A 22,022-nucleotide genomic window follows, 5' to 3' on the forward strand; every position below is an offset into this window, starting at 1 on the left:
AGTAAGCATGGCCTCCCCGAGGTTCTGGTCACGGACAACGGCACTCCGTTCACAAGTGAGGAGTTTGCGAGGTTCATGAAGATGAACAGCATACGCCATATCCGCACTGCCCCTTACCACCCGGCTTCAAATGGGTTGGCGGAGCGCGCAGTGCAGACATTCAAATGAGGCCTAAAGAAACAGTCTTCCGGGTCCAAGGACACGAGACTGGCTCAGTTTTTGTTTTCATATAGGACCACCCCCCATGCGGTGACTGGGGTAGCTCCCGCAGAACTCCTAATGGAGACTTCGCACCCGCCTCAGCATGGTTTTACCGGACATTGCCGCAAAAGTACGCCGCACACAAGAACGGCAGGGTCACGGTTTGTCTCGGCATCGGCCGATTCGGCAGTTTGCCCCCGGTGACCCAGCGTTCGTTCGGAATTTTGCTGGTGGTGCCCAGTGGGTCCCTGGCGTAATCTTTCGCCAAACAGGCCCTATCTCTTACCAGGTGCAAGCCCAGGGTCGTCTCCAATGCAAACATGTAGACCATGTTCGGTCCAGAAGACCATCCCTGCCAAAGATTCCCCGCCCCTGGAGCTCATTCCTACAGCCGCAGAGACCAGACACAATGGAAAGTATTCCTCACAATCTTCCTCTGGTGCCTCACTCAAAGCCTGCGCTGGTCGTGACAGAACCGCGTGGAGATAGAGACACCGAGATGACGGAGGCAGCAGACTCTGACTCCGAGATGGAGACACAAGACACCTCAGAGGGGGAATCCTCGGGCCGACGGGCCGTGGATGTACAGCCGTAACGCCGTTCATCACGGAAGCGCCGGTCTCCATCTCGTTACACGCCGCCCGATCCAGCGCCTCGTGCAAATGGTGTCCGGCCTGCGGCAAAACGAGTCCGACGCCCTCCTTCGCCAGGGTCTTCGGTGGATTCCTTGGACTTTGGGGGGGGAGGGATGTTATAACCTGCCTGCTTACCACTGGCTGGGGCTAATGACAATCCCACAATCCTGCGGGAGTATGAGCTTCCCCAATGAGGGGGGCGGAGAAATCATTAGCAGCTTCCCTGCATAAACAGAGCCGGCCAGTTTGGAACCGGCTAGAGAGAGAGGAGAGTGAGCAGCAAGGAGTTGCTGCTGCTGTTGTGTATATATATTATTGTAAATAAATGTTATTTCTTTCTGTTCTACAAACTCATGCTGGATTCTTCGTGGCCCCTCACAAAAGCGTCTCATCCTCCTTGTCTCTATTTCTCCCCCTTTCTGTCTCTCCCTCCGCTCATCTCTCTCTGATTTGTGATCAATGCTGCCACCTGGTGATTAGAGAGGGGCAGCAGTTTATAAACTGAGAACATGGAATTGGGTATTGAAATGTCACTTCCCCAACCCTTACCTTCAGGGGGAATCAGTCAGGCCCAACATCAGGATACTGAGTGCTGATCTCACATACACACACACATTGGTTTAGAATGTTTCCTGCTGTGATGTTGTAATCTCTCCGAGCGAAGGTACAAATCCAGTCCAGATCTGGTTACAGTCTCCACCGCTTTCTCATCCATTAACATTTCTCCAGTTTGGGGCGGGGATGTTCCTGGCACCGGGGTCTTGGAATCTCTGAGTATGCTCGAAGAATAGAAGAACCATAAAATGCCAAAATTGCAGAAGGAGACCATTCAGCCCATCATGTCTGCACCGACCCTTTGAAAGAGTATCCTACCCAGGGCCACTCCCCCACCCTATGCCCATAGCCCCATCACCCCACCTAACCTGCACATCTTTGGGCTGTGGGAGCACCCGGAGGAAACCCACGCAGACACGGGGAGAACGTGCAGACTCCGCACAGACTGTCACACAAGGCTGGAATTGAACCCGGGTCCCTGGCACTAAGAGGCAGCAGTGCTAACCACTGTGCCACTGGGTTATTCCTGCCATGCAGTGCTGCCCAGTGTGACTCTGGGTAGTGAGCTGTCACCAAGCCAGCTTATATAACATGCATGGCTTTCCCCTTTGAGGGGGAGAGCTGACTGGTGGTGATTGAACCTGAGGGTCACCACACCTCAGGCGAGGGGCAAGGTTGAGAATCTGTGGGATTCGCTACCCCAGAGTGCGGGGATGCTGGGACAGTGAGTAAATTTGAGGAGGAGTTATACAGATGTTTAGTCGGTAATGGGTTGAAGAGGCCGGACGGTGGAGTTGAGGCCAGGATGGGATCAGCCATGATCACATTGAGGGTGTTAGGCTTTGGAGGCTAAATTACCAACTCCCGCTCCGAGGGTCATGTGTTCCAGGGAGGAGATGCTCTGGCTGATTTCACAATCCAGCTCTTGGGCTGTAACATTGTAGGTAGCAGGTGAAGAACATATCAGCCATGATAGACTGGTGAAGCAGACTCGATGGGCTGAATGCCTAGTTCTGCTCCTATATCTTATGAACGGATTATTGTAGTGGAAGGTATGAATCTGGAGGTGGGAAAATTATTAATACTTAAAAATACAAAGTTGAACAATTGTCACAAAAGACAAATCTGTACAGAACTGAGCTCCATACTGATCCCGGAGCTCCACACTGATCCCGGAGCTCCTCACTGATCCCGGAGCTCCATACTGATCCCGGAGCTCCTCACTGATCCCGGAGCTCCTCACTGATCCCGGAGCTCCACACTGATCCCGGAGCTCCTCACTGATCCCGGAGCTCCATACTGATCCCGGAGCTCCTCACTGATCCCGGAGCTACACACTGATCCCGGAGCTCCTCACTGATCCCGGAGCTCCCTGATCCCGGAGCTCCTCACTGATCCCGGAGCTCCTCACTGATCCCGGAGCTCCTCACTGATCCCGGAGCTCCTCACTGATCCCGGAGCTCCTCACTGATCCCGGAGCTCCTCACTGATCCCGGAGCTCCACACTGATCCCGGAGCTCCTCACTGATCCCGGAGCTCCACACTGATCCCGGAGCTCACTGATCCCGGAGCTCCTCACTGATCCCGGAGCTCCTCACTGATCCCGGAGCTCCTCACTGATCCCGGAGCTCCTCACTGATCCCAGGAGCTCCTCACTGATCCCGGAGCTCCACACTGATCCCGGAGCTCCTCACTGATCCCGGAGCTCCTCACTGATCCCGGAGCTCCTCACTGATCCCGGAGCTCCTCACTGATCCCGGAGCTCCTCACTGATCCCGGAGCTCTCACTGATCCCGGAGCTCCTCACTGATCCCGGAGCTCCTCACTGATCCCGGAGCTCCTCACTGATCCCGGAGCTCCTCACTGATCCCGGAGCTCACTGATCCCGGAGCTCCTCACTGATCCCGGAGCTCCTCACTGATCCCGGAGCTCCATACTGATCCCGGAGCTCCTCACTGATCCCGGAGCTCCTCACTGATCCCGGAGCTCCTCACTGATGCCCGGAGCTCCATACTGATCCCGGAGCTCCTCACTGATCCCGGAGCTCCTCACTGATCCCGGAGCTCCTCACTGATCCCGGAGCTCCTCACTGATCCCGGAGCTCCACGCTGATCCCGGAGCTCCTCACTGATCCCGGAGCTCCACACTGATCCCGGAGCTCCTCACTGATCCCGGAGATCCACACTGATCCCGCAGCTCCTCACTGATCCCGGAGCTCCTCACTGATCCCGGAGCTCCTCACTGATCCCGGAGCTCCTCACTGATCCCGGAGCTCCTCACTGATCCCGGAGCTCCACACTGATCCCGGAGCTCCTCACTGATCCCGGAACTCCTCACTGATCCCGGAGCTCCTCACTGATCCCGGAGCTCCTCACTGATCCCGGAGCTCCTCACTGATCCCGGAGCTCACTGATCCCGGAGCTCCTCACTGATCCCGGAGCTCCTCACTGATCCCGGAGCTCCTCACTGATCCCGGAGCTCACTGATCCCGGAGCTCCTCACTGATCCCGGAGCTCCTCACTGATCCCGGAGCTCCTCACTGATCCCGGAGCTCACTGATCCCGGAGCTCCTCACTGATCCCGGAGCTCCTCACTGATCCCGGAGCTCCTCACTGATCCCGGAGCTCCATACTGATCCCGGAGCTCACTGATCCCGGAGCTCCACACTGATCCCGGAGCTCCTCACTGATCCCGGAGCTCCTCACTGATCCCGGAGCTCCACACTGATCCCGGAGCTCCTCACTGATCCCGGAGCTCCATACTGATCCCGGAGCTCACTGATCCCGGAGCTCCACACTGATCCCGGAGCTCCTCACTGATCCCGGAGCTCCTCACTGATCCCGGAGCTCCTCACTGATCCCGGAGCTCCTCACTGATCCCGGAGCTCCTCACTGATCCCGGAGCTCCTCACTGATCCCGGAGCTCCTCACTGATCCCGGAGCTCCTCACTGATCCCGGAGCTCCACACTGATCCCGGAGCTCCTCACCGATCCCGGAGCTCCTCACTGATCCCGGAGCTCCTCACTGATCCCGGAGCTCCTCACTGATCCCGGAGCTCACTGATCCCGGAGCTCCTCACTGATCCCGGAGCTCACTGATCCCGGAGCTCCTCACTGATCCCGGAGCTCCTCACTGATCCCGGAGCTCCTCACTGATCCCGGAGCTCCTCACTGATCCCGGAGCTCCTCACTGATCCCGGAGCTCACTGATCCCGGAGCTCACTGATCCCGGAGCTCCTCACAGATCCCGGAGCTCCTCACTGATCCCGGAGCTCACTGATCCCGGAGCTCCTCACTGATCCCGGAGCTCCTCACTGATCCCGGAGCTCACTGATCCCGGAGCTCCTCACTGATCCCGGAGCCCCTCACTGATCCCGGAGCTCCTCACTGATCCCAGAGCTCCTCACAGATCCCGGAGCTCCTCACTGATCCCGGAGCTCCACATTGATCCCGGAGCTCACTGATCCCGGAGCTCCTCACTGATCCCGGAGCCCCTCACTGATCCCGGAGCTCCTCACTGATCCCGGAGCTCCTCACTGATCCCGGAGCTCCACACTGATCCCGGAGCTCACTGATCCCGGAGCTCCTCACTGATCCCGGAGCTCCTCACTGATCCCGGAGCTCCTCACTGATCCCGGAGCTCCTCACTGATCCCGGAGCTCCACACTGATCCCGGAGCTCCTCACTGATCCCGGAGCTCACTGATCCCGGAGCTCCTCACTGATCCCGGAGCTCCTCACTGATCCCGGAGCCCCTCACTGATCCCGGAGCTCCTCACTGATCCCGGAGCTCACTGATCCCGGAGCTCCTCACTGATCCCGGAGCTCCATACTGATCCCGGAGCTCACTGATCCCGGAGCTCCTCACTGATCCCGGAGCTCCTCACTGATCCCGGAGCTCACTGATCCCGGAGCTCCTCACTGATCCCGGAGCTCCTCACTGATCCCGGAGCTCCTCACTGATCCCGGAGCTCACTGATCCCGGAGCTCCTCACTGATCCCGGAGCTCCTCACTGATCCCGGAGCTCACTGATCCCGGAGCTCCTCACTGATCCCGGAGCTCCTCACTGATCCCGGAGCTCCTCACTGATCCCGGAGCTCCACACTGATCCCGGAGCTCCTCACTGATCCCGGAGCTCCTCACTGATCCCGGAGCTCCTCACTGATCCCGGAGCTCCACACTGATCCCGGAGCTCCTCACTGATCCCGGAGCTCACTGATCCCAGAGCTCCTCACTGATCCCGGAGCTCACTGATCCCAGAGCTCACTGATCCCGGAGCTCCTCACTGATCCCGGAGCTCCTCACTGATCCCAGAGCTCCTCACTGATCCCGGAGCTCCTCACTGATCCCGGAGCTCCTCACTGATCCCGGAGCTCCTCACTGATCCCGGAGCTCCTCACTGATCCCGGAGCTCCTCACTGATCCCGGAGCTCCTCACTGATCCCGGAGCTCACTGATCCCGGATCCCGGAGCTCCTCACTGATCCCGGAGCTCCACACTGATCCCGGAGCTCACTGATCCCGGAGCTCCTCACTGATCCCGGAGCTCCTCACTGATCCCGGAGCTCCTCACTGATCCCGGAGCTCCTCACTGATCCCGGAGCTCCTCACTGATCCCGGAGCTCCTCACTGATCCCGGAGCTCCTCACTGATCCCGGAGCTCCTCACTGATCCCGGAGCTCCTCACTGATCCCGGACCTCACTGATCCCGGAGCTCCATACTGATCCCGGAGCTCCTCACTGATCCCGGAGCTCCTTACTGATCCCGGAGCTCACACTGATCCCGGAGCTCCTCACTGATCCCGGAGCTCCTCACTGATCCCGGAGCTCCTCACTGATCCCGGAGCTCCATACTGATCCCGGAGCTCCTCACTGATCCCGGAGCTCCTCACTGATCCCGGAGCTCCTCACTGATCCCGGAGCTCCTCACTGATCCCGGAGCTCCTCACTGATCCCGGAGCTCCTCACTGATCCCGGAGCTCCTCACTGATCCCGGAGCTCACTGATCCCGGAGCTCCTCACTGATCCCGGAGCTCACTGATCCCGGAGCTCCTCACTGATCCCGGAGCTCCTCACTGATCCCGGAGCTCACTGATCCCGGAGCTCCTCACTGATCCCGGAGCTCACTGATCCCGGAGCTCCTCACTGATCCCGGAGCTCCTCACTGATCCCGGAGCTCCTCACTGATCCCGGAGCTCCTCACTGATCCCGGAGCTCCTCACTGATCCCGGAGCTCCACACTGATCCCGGAGCTCCTCACTGATCCCGGAGCTCCTCACTGATCCCGGAGCTCCTCACTGATCCCGGAGCTCCTCACTGATCCCGGAGCTCCTCACTGATCCCGGAGCTCACTGATCCCGGAGCTCCTCACTGATCCCGGAGCTCCTCACTGATCCCGGAGCTCCTCACTGATCCCGGAGCTCCTCACTGATCCCGGAGCTCACTGATCCCGGAGCTCCTCACTGATCCCGGAGCTCCTCACTGATCCCGGAGCTCCATACTGATCCCGGAGCTCCTCACTGATCCCGGAGCTCCTCACTGATCCCGGAGCTCCTCACTGATGCCGGAGCTCCATACTGATCCCGGAGCTCCTCACTGATCCCGGAGCTCCTCACTGATCCCGGAGCTCCTCACTGATCCCGGAGCTCCTCACTGATCCCGGAGCTCCACGCTGATCCCGGAGCTCCTCACTGATCCCGGAGCTCCACACTGATCCCGGAGCTCCTCACTGATCCCGGAGCTCCACACTGATCCCGGAGCTCACTGATCCCGGAGCTCCTCACTGATCCCGGAGCTCCTCACTGATCCCGGAGCTCCTCACTGATCCCGGAGCTCCTCACTGATCCCGGAGCTCCACACTGATCCCGGAGCTCCTCACTGATCCCGGAGCTCCTCACTGATCCCGGAGCTCCTCACTGATCCCGGAGCTCCTCACTGATCCCGGAGCTCCACACTGATCCCGGAGCTCACTGATCCCGGAGCTCCTCACTGATCCCGGAGCTCCTCACTGATCCCGGAGCTCCTCACTGATCCCGGAGCTCACTGATCCCGGAGCTCCTCACTGATCCCGGAGCTCCTCACTGATCCCGGAGCTCCTCACTGATCCCGGAGCTCACTGATCCCGGAGCTCCTCACTGATCCCGGAGCTCCTCACTGATCCCGGAGCTCCTCACTGATCCCGGAGCTCCATACTGATCCCGGAGCTCACTGATCCCGGAGCTCCACACTGATCCCGGAGCTCCTCACTGATCCCGGAGCTCCTCACTGATCCCGGAGCTCCACACTGATCCCGGAGCTCCTCACTGATCCCGGAGCTCCATACTGATCCCGGAGCTCACTGATCCCGGAGCTACACACTGATCCCGGAGCTCCTCACTGATCCCGGAGCTCCTCACTGATCCCGGAGCTCCTCACTGATCCCGGAGCTCCTCACTGATCCCGGAGCTCCTCACTGATCCCGGAGCTCCTCACTGATCCCGGAGCTCCTCACTGATCCCGGAGCTCCTCACTGATCCCGGAGCTCCACACTGATCCCGGAGCTCCTCACCGATCCCGGAGCTCCTCACTGATCCGGAGCTCCTCACTGATCCCGGAGCTCCTCACTGATCCCGGAGCTCACTGATCCCGGAGCTCCTCACTGATCCCGGAGCTCACTGATCCCGGAGCTCCTCACTGATCCCGGAGCTCCTCACTGATCCCGGAGCTCCTCACTGATCCCGGAGCTCCTCACTGATCCCGGAGCTCACTGATCCCGGAGCTCACTGATCCCGGAGCTCCTCACAGATCCCGGAGCTCCTCACTGATCCCGGAGCTCACTGATCCGGAGCTCCTCACTGATCCCGGAGCTCCTCACTGATCCCGGAGCTCACTGATCCCGGAGCTCCTCCCTGATCCCGGAGCCCCTCACTGCTCCCGGAGCTCCTCACTGATCCCAGAGCTCCTCACAGATCCCGGAGCTCCTCACTGATCCCGGAGCTCCACATTGATCCCGGAGCTCACTGATCCCGGAGCTCCTCACTGATCCCGGAGCCCCTCACTGATCCCGGAGCTCCTCACTGATCCCGGAGCTCCTCACTGATCCCGGAGCTCCACACTGATCCCGGAGCTCACTGATCCCGGAGCTCCTCACTGATCCCGGAGCTCCTCACTGATCCCGGAGCTCCTCACTGATCCCGGAGCCCCTCACTGATCCCGGAGCTCCTCACTGATCCCGGAGCTCACTGATCCCGGAGCTCCTCACTGATCCCGGAGCTCCATACTGATCCCGGAGCTCACTGATCCCGGAGCTCCTCACTGATCCCGGAGCTCCTCACTGATCCCGGAGCTCACTGATCCCGGAGCTCCTCACTGATCCCGGAGCTCCTCACTGATCCCGGAGCTCCTCACTGATCCCGGAGCTCACTGATCCCGGAGCTCCTCACTGATCCCGGAGCTCCTCACTGATCCCGGAGCTCACTGATCCCGGAGCTCCTCACTGATCCCGGAGCTCCTCACTGATCCCGGAGCTCCTCACTGATCCCGGAGCTCCACACTGATCCCGGAGCTCCTCACTGATCCCGGAGCTCCTCACTGATCCCGGAGCTCCTCACTGATCCCGGAGCTCACTGATCCCAGAGCTCACTGATCCCGGAGCTCCTCACTGATCCCGGAGCTCCTCACTGATCCCAGAGCTCCTCACTGATCCCGGAGCTCCTCACTGATCCCGGAGCTCCTCACTGATCCCGGAGCTCCTCACTGATCCCGGAGCTCCTCACTGATCCCGGAGCTCCTCACTGATCCCGGAGCTCCTCACTGATCCCGGAGCTCCTCACTGATCCCGGATCCCGGAGCTCCTCACTGATCCCGGAGCTCCACACTGATCCCGGAGCTCACTGATCCCGGAGCTCCTCACTGATCCCGGAGCTCCTCACTGATCCCGGAGCTCCTCACTGATCCCGGAGCTCCTCACTGATCCCGGAGCTCCTCACTGATCCCGGAGCTCCTCACTGATCCCGGAGCTCCTCACTGATCCCGGAGCTCCTCACTGATCCCGGAGCTCCTCACTGATCCCGGAGCTCACTGATCCCGGAGCTCCATACTGATCCCGGAGCTCCTCACTGATCCCGGAGCTCCTTACTGATCCCGGAGCTCCACACTGATCCCGGAGCTCCTCACTGATCCCGGAGCTCCTCACTGATCCCGGAGCTCCTCACTGATCCCGGAGCTCCATACTGATCCCGGAGCTCCTCACTGATCCCGGAGCTCCTCACTGATCCCGGAGCTCCTCACTGATCCCGGAGCTCCTCACTGATCCCGGAGCTCCTCACTGATCCCGGAGCTCCTCACTGATCCCAGAGCTCCTCACTGATCCCGGAGCTCACTGATCCCGGAGCTCCTCACTGATCCCGGAGCTCACTGATCCCGGAGCTCCTCACTGATCCCGGAGCTCCTCACTGATCCCGGAGCTCACTGATCCCGGAGCTCCTCACTGATCCCGGAGCTCACTGATCCCGGAGCTCCTCACTGATCCCGGAGCTCCTCACTGATCCCGGAGCTCCTCACTGATCCCGGAGCTCCTCACTGATCCCGGAGCTCCTCACTGATCCCGGAGCTCCTCACTGATCCCGGAGTTCACTGATCCCGGAGCTCCTCACTGATCCCGGAGCTCCTCACTGATCCCGGAGCTCCTCACTGATCCCGGAGCTCCTCACTGATCCCGGAGCTCCACACTGATCCCGGAGCTCCTCACTGATCCCGGAGCTCCTCACTGATCCCGGAGCTCCTCACTGATCCCGGAGCTCCTCACTGATCCCGGAGCTCCACACTGATCCCGGAGCTCCTCACTGATCCCGGAGCTCCTCACTGATCCCGGAGCTCCTCACTGATCCCGGAGCTCCTCACTGATCCCGGAGCTCCTCACTGATCCCGGAGCTCCTCACTGATCCCGGAGCTCCTCACTGATCCCGGAGCTCCTCACTGATCCCGGAGCTCACTGATCCCGGAGCTCCTCACTGATCCCGGAGCTCCTCACTGATCCTCACTGATCCCGGAGCTCCTCACTGATCCCGGAGCTCCACACTGATCCCGGAGCTCCTCACTGATCCCGGAGCTCACTGATCCCGGAGCTCCTCACTGATCCCGGAGCTCCTCACTGATCCTCACTGATCCCGGAGCTCCTCACTGATCCCGGAGCTCCACACTGATCCCGGAGCTCCTCACTGATCCCGGAGCTCACTGATCCCGGAGCTCCTCACTGATCCCGGAGCTCCTCACTGATCCCGGAGCTCCTCACTGATCCCGGAGCTCCACACTGATCCCGGAGCTCCTCACTGATCCCGGAGCTCCTCACTGCAGCTCCTCACTGATTCTTGCATTCCAAAAGATAAAGTGATCCCAGAGAACCGGGTTTAACAGGAGGGGATTGGCGGATTCCATTTAAGTTTGACAAATATATTTGAGTTCATTGAGGATGTAACAAGCAGGTCGGATGTGTATTTGGAATTCCAAAAGTAATTTGAGAAGGTGCCAAACAAAAGCTTATGATTACACAATAATAGTCATCATGATTTACTGCACACCCTCATGTGCGAGGCTTAGCCTCATCCAATTCAAGGTGCTGCACCGGGCCCACATGTCCGGGACTAGGATGAGTAGGTTCTTTGGGTGTGAGGACAGGTGCACCAGATGTTCGGGGAGTCCTGCGAACCACGCCCATATGTTCTGGGCATGCCCGGCACTGGAAGAATTCTGGAAGGGGTGGCGGGGACGGTATCGAGGGTGGTTGGATCCAGGGTCAAGCCAGGGTGGGGACTCGCGATTTTTGGAGTTGCGGTAGAGCCGGGAGTGCAGGAGGCGAAAGAGGCCGGTGTTCTGGCCTTTGCGTCCCTAGTAGCCCGTCAAAGGATTCTGCTGCAGTGGAAGGATGCAAGACCCCCAAGTGTGGAGACCTGGATCAATGACATGGCGGGATTTATAACATTGGAAAGGGTCAAATTTGCCCTGAGAGGATCAACACAAGGGTTCTATAAACGGTGGCAGCCTTTTCTGGACTTCCTGGCTCAAAGATTGGTATCTTGGTCAATAGCAGCAGCAACCCGGGGGGGGGAGGGGGGGGGGGGGTGTAAGTGGGGGGGGGTGTTCCTTATTGTAGTGTCTATTCTGTAACTTTATATTGTGTTAATTTGTGTTGTTAAAATGCTGTGTTGTTCATGGAGGTGGGGCGAATGTTTATGATTGCTAATATTATTGTTATTTTTGGTATTTTACTATGGTGCGTTATTGTTGTATAAATTCAAAATTTTTCAATAAAAATTGTTTTAAAAAAAAAGTTTTACTGCACAGCATGAGACCGGTTGGTGCATTGTACAAGCACCTACATATTCCAGCACTTGGCCCATAGCCTTGTACGCTTCGGTGTTTCAATTGTTTATCTAAATGCTTCTTAAATGTGAGGGTTGCCATCTCTACCACCCTTTCAGGCAGTGAGTTCCAGACTCCCACTACCCCTAGGGTGAAAAGGTCTTCCCTCTAATCCCCTTTAAATCTCCTGCCCCTTACCGTAAATCTACACCCCTGGTTATTGACCCTCAACTAAGGGGAAAGGTTTCTTCCTGTCCACCCGATCTCAGTCCCTCATAATTTTATTCAGGGCCTCCCCTCAGCTTTCTCTGTTCGAAGGAAAACACCCCCAGCCTGGTACGGAGGGCATTAGCTAAGAGGAGAGGTTGGATAAACTCGGATTGTTCTCACTGGAACGCCGGAGGTTGAGGGGCGACCTGATAGAAGTGGGGCATGGATAGGGTGGATAGTCAGGGGCTTTTTCCCAGCGTGGAAGGCTCAATTACTAGGGGGCTTAGGTTTAAGGTGCGAGGGGCAAAGTTTTGGGGAGATGTACGAGGCACGTATTTTACACAGAGGGTGGTGGAACTCACTGTCGGAGGAGTAACAGGATGGTTAACTCTACCCACCCTGCCGTTCTCAATGGGATTTGCTGGTTACTACACCCTTCGTCACCGGGAAACCCACGAGCCAGCATGGCACCAGAATAGCCCGCCAACCCCAAGAACAGAGATGAGAAAAGTTTGACAAATAAAATACAGAGGAACACAAAAATATTTACATGTTTATGGAGTAAAAGGATGGCTTACTGAGTGGTGGGACTGATTCGGGACCAAAACAAAATCCTGCAGAGGCGGAGGGTAAGACAAGAGCGACAAGTAGTATTTGTAGTCGCACTAACACTGTAAACTAACACTAACTAGCACTGCAAACTAACACTAACTAGCACTGCAAACTAACACTAACTAGCACTAACACTGTAAACTACACTAACTAGCACTGCACACTAATACTATCTAGCACTGCAAACTAACACTAACTAGCACTGCAAACTAACACTAACTAGCACTAACACTGTAAACTAACACTAACTAGCACTGCAAACTAACACTAACGAGCACTGCAAACTAACACTAACTAGCACTAACACTGTAAACTACACTAACTAGCACTGCAAACTAATACTAACTAGCACTGCAAAATAACACTAACTAGCACTAACACTGTAACTAACACTGCAAACTAACACTAATTAACACTTTTAACTAACACTAACTAGCACTAACACTGTAAACTAACACTAACACAAAACTGTAAACTGACATTGTGAACTACACTAACTAGCACTAACAGTATAAACTAACACTGTAAACTAACACTAACACTGTTAACTAACACTAATAGCACTAATACTGTAAACTAACACTAACACTGTAAACCAACACTAACACTGTAAACTAACACTGACTAGCACTAACACTATAAACTAGCACTAACACTGAAACCTAAAACTAAAATAACTAGCACCAATACTGTAAACTAACACTAGCACTAAACTAACACTGTTAACTAACACTAATAGCACTAATACTGTAAACTAATACTAATTACACTGTAAACTAACACTGTAAAGTGAGACTAACACTAACACTGTAAACTAAAACTAACACTAACACTGTAAACTGACACTAACTAGCAGTGTAAACTTACATTAACTAGCACTAACACTGTAAACCAACACTACCACTTTAAACTAACACTAACACTGTAAACTAACATTAACTAGCACTAACACAGTAAACTTACACTAACACTGAAAACTAACACTGTAAACTAACACTAAATATCAATGTAAACTAATACTTACTTACACTGTAAATTAACACTTACTAGCACTAACACTGTAAAGTAAGACTAACTAACACTAACACTGTAAACTAAAACTAACACCAACAAACACTAAGACTGTAAACTGATTGGAATACTGTGTTCAGTTCTGGTCACCCTATTATAGGAAGGATATTGTTAAACTAGAAAGAGTGCAGAAGAGATTTACGAGGATGCTACCAGGACTTGATGGTCTGAGTTATAAGGAGAGGCTGGATAGGCTGGGACTTTTTTCCCTGGAGCGAAGGAGGCTTAGGGGTGATCTTATAGAGGTCTAAAAAATAATGAGGGACATAGATAAGGGAGATGGTCAATATCTTTTCCCAAAGGTAGAGGAGTCTAGAACTAGAGGGCAGAGGTTTAAGGTGAGAGGGGAGAGGTACAAAATCCTTTGACACAGAGGGTGGTGTGTGTCTGGAATGAGCTGCCTGAGGCAGTGGTAGAGGCAGGTACGATTTTGTCTTTTAAAAAGCATTTAGACAGTTACATGGGAAAGCTGGGTATAGAGGGATATGGGCCAAATGTGGGTAATTGGGTCTAGCTTACTGGGCAGCATGGACAAGTTGGGCCGAAGGGCCTGTTTCCACGCTGTAATCCTCTTTGACACAATAACACTAACAAACACTAACACTGTAAACTAACACTAACACTGTCGGATGAGCACTTTACCCATGTCCATTCCTCCATCCATCCCACCCAACCCCAGAACCCCTTAACCTATCCCACACATCCCTGGACACTACGGGCAATTTAGCATGGCCAATCCACCCAGCCTGCACGTCTTTGGACTGTGGGAGGAAACCGGAGCACCCGGAGGAAACCCACGCACAGACAGTGACCCGAGGCCGGAATCAAATCCGGGTCCTCGGCTCTGTGAGGAAGCAGTGCTAACCACTGTCCTGTACTGTTCTATGTTCTATATATAATATCTACAGTTTGCCTGCTTTTACCAATATATTTTTTCAGTGTTAACACAGCACATGGGAGCAGTGAGGGAGAGAATGGACACAGGACTGGAGGTTGCTCAGTGTGAGGTTTGAGAGGGATTAATGAAACGGAGCTGCCACCACAGACACTGATCTTCTCGGCAGCTGTTTAAGCTTTGCTGTTTGTGGTTTGGTTGTGTGAAGGAAGGGATAGGGAGCCTGGTAGGCACAGGGAATGGTACATGAGCCTGTGTGTCTGGGCCATGCTGGGGCAGGGAATGGAACAAGCTGTTGAAGACTCGAGCAATGACACGCTGCTGTCTACAGAGCCTGTGACACACAGCTGGCCCCTAAAAATAGACAATACTAAAAATACTTCTCACCCGTCATTCCTGTGCTGACAATCCTCTCCTCTCATAGGATAATGTCCTGTACACGCCACAGTCTCCAATCCATTCAGGCCAGTACTGGCAACCTATCTCATTCATCCATTATCCAGGATTATTAACCCCACTCAGCCTGGAGTTGAGGGAGATGTATGTAGGTGCTCGAACATGATGTGGAAAGTTTAGAAAAATCAATAATAATAATCTTTATTAGTGCAATGAAGTTACAGTGAAAAGCCCCTAGTCACCACATTCCAGTGCCTGTTCGGGTACACAGACGGAGAATTCCCAGCTCCATAACATACCCCTCTCAGATCATCTGTTGTTGAAATCAGGTTCACCTCTTTGTCACATCTGGAGACTGTTTCAGTATTTAGAATCACAGCATTGTGACAGCACAGGCCATTCAGCCCATCGCTTGTTGCCAGCTCCCTCCTCCACCCCATAACCCTCCTCATTCTTCACAAAACCCGTCTCCACCTCCCTCTCGGGCTGCGCTTTCTAAACACTGGCTGACAACTTCCACACAAATCTTTGCTTCTTTTGCCAATTCTTTCAAATCTGTGTCCTGATTCATGGGATCATGTGGCTGGCCAGACCCCTCATTCCACAGAAACCTCAGCCCATCCGCAACTCTGCTGCTGGCCTTTGGGAGATGAGCAGCTTTGTGAAGACTGGAGGCGCCCCCTGGACACGGTCAGAATGTCAAAGACCGAGCTACAAACTGGAGCAGACAGAGGCACTGCCCTCCTCCCACTGCCAGGGGGAGACACTGCTCCCCTCCCACCGCCAGGGGGAGACACTGCTCCCCTCCCACCGCCAGGGGGAGACACTGCCCTCCTCCCACCGCCAGGCTCCCCTCCCACCGCCAGGGGGAGTCACTGCTCCCCTCCCACCGCCAGGGGGAGACACTGCTCCCCTCCCACCGCCAGGGGGAGACACTGTTCCCCTCCCACCGCCAGGGGGAGACACTGCCCTCCTCGCACCACCAGGGAGAGACACTGCTCCCCTCCCACCGCCAGGGAGAGACACTGCTCCCCTCCCACCGCCAGGGGGAGACACTGCTCCCCTCCCACCGCCAGGGAGAGACACTGCTCCCCTCCCACCGCCAGGGGGAGACACTGCCCTCCTCCCACCGCCAGGGGGAGGCACTGCTTCCCTCCCACCGCCAGGGGGAGACACTGCTCCCCTCCCACCGCCAGGGGGAGACACTGCTCCCTTCCCACCGCCAGGGGGAGACATTGCTCCCTTCATACCGCCAGGGGGAGACACTGCCCTCCTCCCACCGCCAGGGGGAGACACTGCCCTCCTCCCACCGCCAGGGGGAGACACTGCTCCCTTCATACCGCCAGGGGGAGACACTGCCCTCCTCCCACCGCCAGGGGGAGACACTGCCCTCCCTCCCACCGCCAGGGGGAGACACTGCCCTCCTCCCACCGCCAGGGGGAGACACTGCCCTCCTCCCACCACCAGGGGAGACACTGCTCCCCTCCCACCGCCAGGGGGAGACACTGCTCCCCTCCCACCGCCAGGGGGAGACACTGCCCTCCTCCCACCGCCAGGGGGAGACACTGCTCCCCTCCCACCGCCAGGGGGAGACACTGCTCCCCTCCCACCGCCAGGGGGAGACACTGCTCCCCTCCCACCGCCAGGGGGAGACACTGCTCCCCTCCCACCGCCAGGGGGAGACACTGCCCTCCTCCCACCGCCAGGGGGAGACACTGCTCCCCTCCCACCGCCAGGGGGAGACACTGCTCCCCTCCCACCACCAGGGGGAGACACTGCCCTCCTCCCACCGCCAGGGGGAGACACTGCCCTCCTCCCACCGCCAGGGGGAGACACTGCTCCCCTCCCACCACCAGGGGGAGACACTGCCCTCCTCCCACCGCCAGGGGGAGACACTGCCCTCCTCCCACCGCCAGGGGGAGACACTGCTCCCCTCCCACCGCCAGGGGGAGACACTGCCCTCCTCCCACCGCCAGGGGGAGACACTGCCCTCCTCCCACCGCCAGGGGGAGACACTGCCCTCCTCCCACCGCCAGGCTCCCCTCCCACCGCCAGGGGGAGACACTGCTCCCCTCCCACCGCCAGGGGAGACACTGCTACCTTCCCACCGCCAGGGGGAGCCACTGCTCCCCTCCCACCGCCAGGGGGAGACACTGCCCTCCTCCCACCGCCAGGGAGAGACACTGCTCCCCTCCCACCGCCAGGGGGAGACACTGCCCCCCTCCCACCGCCAGGGGGAGACACTGCCCTCCTCCCACCGCCAGGGGGAGACACTGCTCCCCTCCCACCGCCAGGGGGAGACACTGCTCCCCTCCCACCGCCAGGGGGAGACATTGCTCCCCTCCCACCGCCAGGGGGAGACACTGCTCCCCTCCCACCGCCAGGGGGAGACACTGCTCCCCTCCCACCGCCAGGGGAGACACTGCTCCCCTCCCACCGCCAGGGGGAGACACTGCCCTCCTCCCACCGCCAGGGGGAGACACTGCTCCCCTCCCACCGGCAGGCTCCCCTCCCTCCGCCAGGGGGAGACACTGCCCTCCTCCCACCGCCAGGGGGAGACACTGCTCCCCTCCAACCGCCAGGGGGAGATGGCGGGTGAGCCGCTGCCCTCCGGCCGCCAGGGGGAGGTACCGTGTGAGCCGCTGCCCTCCGGCCGCCAGGGGGAGATACCGTATGAGCCGCTGCCCTCCGGCCGCCAGGGGGAGATGGCGGGTGAGCCGCTGCCCTCCGGCCGCCAGGGGGATACCGGGTGAGCCGCTGCCCTCCGGCCGCCAGGGGGAGGTACCGTGTGAACCGCTGCCCTCCTCCCACCGCCAGGGGGAGATACCGGGTGAGCCGCTGCCCTCCGGCCGCCAGGGGGATGTGCCGGGTGAGCCGCTGCCCTCCGGCCGCCAGGGGGAGATACCGGGTGAGCCGCTGCCCTCCGGCCGCCAGGGGGAGATACCGTGTGAGCCGCTGCCCTCCGGCCGCCAGGGGGAGATACCGGGTGAGCCGCTGCCCTCCGGCCGCCAGGGGGAGACACTGCCCTCCTCCCACCGCCAGGGGGAGATACCGGGTGAGCCGCTGCCCTCCGGCCGCCAGGGGGAGATGGCGGGGTGAGCCGCTGCCCTCCGGCCGCCAGGGGGAGGTACCGTGTGAGCCGCTGCCCTCCTCCCACCGCCAGGGGGAGATACCGGGTGAGCCGCTGCTCTCCGGCCGCCAGGGGGAGATGGCGGGTGAGCCGCTGCCCTCCGGCCGCCAGGGGGAGATGGCGGGTGAGCCGCTGCCCTCCGGCCGCCAGGGGGAGGTACCGGGTGAGCCGCTGCCCTCCGGCCGCCAGGGGGGGCGGTTTTGCGGCCTCGGTTGTCAGGCTGCAGCGGGCCGGGCTGTAGTGAGGCTGGTGTCCGCAGCCGGGATGGAGCTGCAGCCGTTCGAGCGGCACCTGGCGTCACTGAGCTCGGAGCTGGGCGGCAGTGAGTGGGGAGGTGACGGGCCGGAGGTGGCGGCCCAGCTGCTGAGTGAGGCGGCCGGGGAGCTGCACTACATCCCGGTCAAAATCCTGGGCAGGGGCGCCTTCGGGGAGGCCACACTGTACCGGCGCACTGAGGTAACCAGGCTAACTAGCTTAACCACAGTCACTAACTTAACCAGTCACTGCCTTAACCAGCTTAATCAGGGTCACTACCATAACCAGCTTAACCAGAGTCACTACCTTAACCACAGTCACTAACTTAGCCAGAGTCACTGCCTTAACCAGCTTAACCAGGGTCACTACCGTAACCAGCTTAACCAGGGTCACTACCATAACCAGCTTAACCAGGGCCACTACCTTAACCAGAGTTACTAACTTAACCAGAGTCACTGCCTTAATCACAGTCACTAACTTAACCAGAGTCACTGCCTTAACCAGGGTCACTACCGTAACCAGCTTAACCAGAGTCACTAACTTAACCAGGGTCACTACCGTAACCAGCTTAACCAGAGTCACTGCCTTAACCAGCTTAACCAGGGTCACTACCGTAACCAGCTTAACCAGAGTCACTAATTTAACCAGGGTCACTACCGTAACCAGCTTAACCAGAGTCACTGCCTTAACCAGCTTAACCAGGGTCACTACCATAACCAGCTTAACCAGGGTCACTACCTTAACCAGAGTCACTGGTTTAACCAGCTTAACCAGTGTAACTGTCTTAACCAGACTCAGTACCTGAACCAGCTTAACCAGGGTCACTATCTTAACCAGCAGAACCAGGGTAACTACCTTAACCAGAGTAACTACCGTAACCAGAGTCACTGCCTTAACCAGCAGAACCAGTGTAACTACCCTAAACAAGATAACTGCATTAAGCAGAGTAACCACCTTAACCAGCATAATCAGGTTAACTACCTTAACCAGAGTCATTAACTTAACCAGAGTCACTACCTTAACCAGCAGAACCAGTGTAACTACCCTAACAAAGATAACTGCATTAAGCAGAGTAACTGCCTTAACCAGAATAACAACCTTAACCAGATTAGCCAGGGTAACTGCCTTAACCAGCATAACCAGAGTAACTACCATCACAGTGCGGCACTCAGTACTGACCCTCTGACATTGCAGCACTCCCTCAGTACTGACCCTCTGACAGTGCAGCACTCCCTCAGTACTGACCCTCTGACAGTGTTTTGAGCGCACCTGACAAAGGCTAGGATGAGTTTGTTTTTTGAGCACAGTAAGAAGTCTGACACCAGGTTAAAGTCCAACAGGTTTGTTTCAAACACAAGCTTTCGGAGCAATGCTCCTTCCTCAGGTTCACCTAAATTTTCTAATAATACTACTGCAATATATATACCTGATGGAAGGCTCTTTCCCATTCCCTGTTTATTAGCTTAGAACATAGAACAGTACAGCACAGAACAGGCCCTTCGGCCCTCGATGTTGTGCCGAGCATTGTCCGAATCCAACTCACATAAGAGTAAACAGCCTGGGGGTTTTCCTTGATCCGACCTGCCAAGGACTTCTCATGCCCCCTCCTAGCTCTCCTAAGCCCTTTTTTGTTTCGCTCATTCCTTGCTACCTTGTTACCCTCAAGCGACCCAACTGAACCTTGTTTTCTCATCCTCACATACTCTTTTACTTCTTGACAAGACATTCAACCTCTTTTGTGAACCATGGTTCCCTCACACGGCCATTTCCTCCCTGCCTGACAGGGACATACCTATCAAGGACACGCAGTATTTGTTCCTTGAACAAGCTCCACTTTTCATTTGTGCCTTTCCCTGACAGTTTCTGTTCCCATCTTATGCTCCCTAATTCTTGCCCAATCGCATCATAATTATCCCTCCCCCAATTATAAACCTTGCCCTGCCGTATGGCCCTATCCCTCTCCATTGCAATAGTGAAAGACACCGAATTGTGGTCACTATCTCCAAAGTGCTATCCCACAAACAAATCTAACACTTGTCCCGGTTCATTACCCAGTACCAAATCCAATGTGGCCCCACCTCTTGTCGGCCTATCCACATATTGTGTCAGGAAACCCTCCTGCACACTGTACAAAAACTGCCCCATCCGAACTGTTCGACCTATAGAGGTTCCAATCAATATATGGAAAGTTAAAGTCACCCATGACAACTACCCTGAGACCTCCACACCTATCCATAATCTATTTTGCAATTGCTTACTCCACATCTCTGTTACTATTTGGGGGCCTATAGAAAACTCCTAACAATGTGACCGCTCCTTTCCTATTTCTAACTTCGGCCCATATTACCTCAGTTGGCAGATCCCCTTCGAACTGCCTTTCTGCAGCTGTTATACTATCCTTGATTAACAATGCTACTCCTCCACCTCTTTTACCACCTTCCCTACTCTTACTGAAACATCTAAACCCCGGAACTTTCAACAACCATTCCTGTCCCTGTTCTAACCATGTCTCCGTAATGGCCACAATATCGTAGTCCCAAGTACCAATCCACGCTCCAAGTTCACCTACCTTATTCCGGATGCTCCTTGCATTGAAGTAGACACACTTCAACCCACCTTTCTGTCTGCCGGTACACTCCTGCGACCTTGATACCCTCCTCAGTACCTCACTACTCTCAACACTGGCTTCTGGACTACAGCTCGTTTTCCCATCCCCCTGACAAATTGGTTTAACCCCCCCCCCCCCCCCCCCCCGAAGAGCCAGAGCAAATTTCCCTCCCAGGATATTGGTGCCCCTCGGGTTCAGGTGCAAACCGTCCTGTCTGTACAGGTCCCACCTTCCCCAGAATGCGCTCCAATTATCCACGTACCTGAAACCCTCCCTCCTCCACCACCATCCCTGCAGCTACGTGTTTATTGGATTGGATTGGATTGGATTTGTTTATTGTCTCGTGTACCGAGGAACAGTGAAAAGTATTTTTCTGCAAGCAGCTCAACAGATCATTCAGTACATGGGAAGAAAGGGAATTAAACAAAATTCAAGAAAATACAAGAAAATACATAATAGGGCAACACAAGATATACCATGTAGCTACATAAGCACCGGCATCGGATGAAGCATACAGGGTGTAGTGTTAATGAGGTCAGTCAATAAGAGGGTCACAGCGGGGAAGAAGCTGTTTTTGAGTCTGTTTGTGCGTGTTCTCAGACTTCTGAATCTCCTGCCCGATGGAAGAAGTTGGAAGAGTGAGTAAGCCGGGTGGGAGGGATCCTTGATTATGCTGCCCGCTTTCCCCAGGCAGCGGGAGGTGTAGATGGAATCAATGGATGGGAGGCAGGTTTGTGTGATGGACTGGGCGGTATTCACGACTCTAGAACATAGAACATAGAACAGTACAGCACAGAACAGGCCCTTCGGCCCTCGATGTTGTGCCGAGCAATGATCACCCTACTCAAACCCACGTATCCACCCTATACCCGTAACCCAACAACCCCCCCCCCCCCCTAACCTTAGTTTTTTTATAACACTACGGGCAATTTAGCATGGCCAATCCACCTAACCCGCACATCTTTGGACTGTGGGAGGAAACCAGAGCACCCGGAGGAAACCCACGCTCTGAAGTTCCTTGCGGTCCTGGGCCGAGCAGTTGCCATACCAGGCTGTGATGCAGCCCGATAGGATACTTTCTATGGTGCATCTGTAAAAGCTGGTAAGGCTTAATGTGG

At 56.5% G+C, this 22,022-nt stretch overlaps 1 protein-coding gene across 1 annotated transcript in view; it reads left to right on the forward strand.

Annotated features, from left to right (window-relative positions):
- Positions 1-18,236: 18,236 nt before the first annotated feature.
- The window catches only part of LOC119962484 (serine/threonine-protein kinase Nek9), a 53,947-nt gene continuing 50,161 nt past the window's right edge, over positions 18,237-22,022 (forward strand). The window contains 1 exon segment of the mRNA XM_038790429.1: positions 18,237-18,497. Within this exon segment, the coding sequence (XP_038646357.1) occupies positions 18,306-18,497 (192 nt within the window). The 5' untranslated portion in view covers positions 18,237-18,305.

The sequence above is a fragment of the Scyliorhinus canicula genome, chromosome 2, assembly GCF_902713615.1.
Source record: "Scyliorhinus canicula chromosome 2, sScyCan1.1, whole genome shotgun sequence".
Lineage (NCBI taxonomy): Eukaryota > Metazoa > Chordata > Chondrichthyes > Carcharhiniformes > Scyliorhinidae > Scyliorhinus > Scyliorhinus canicula.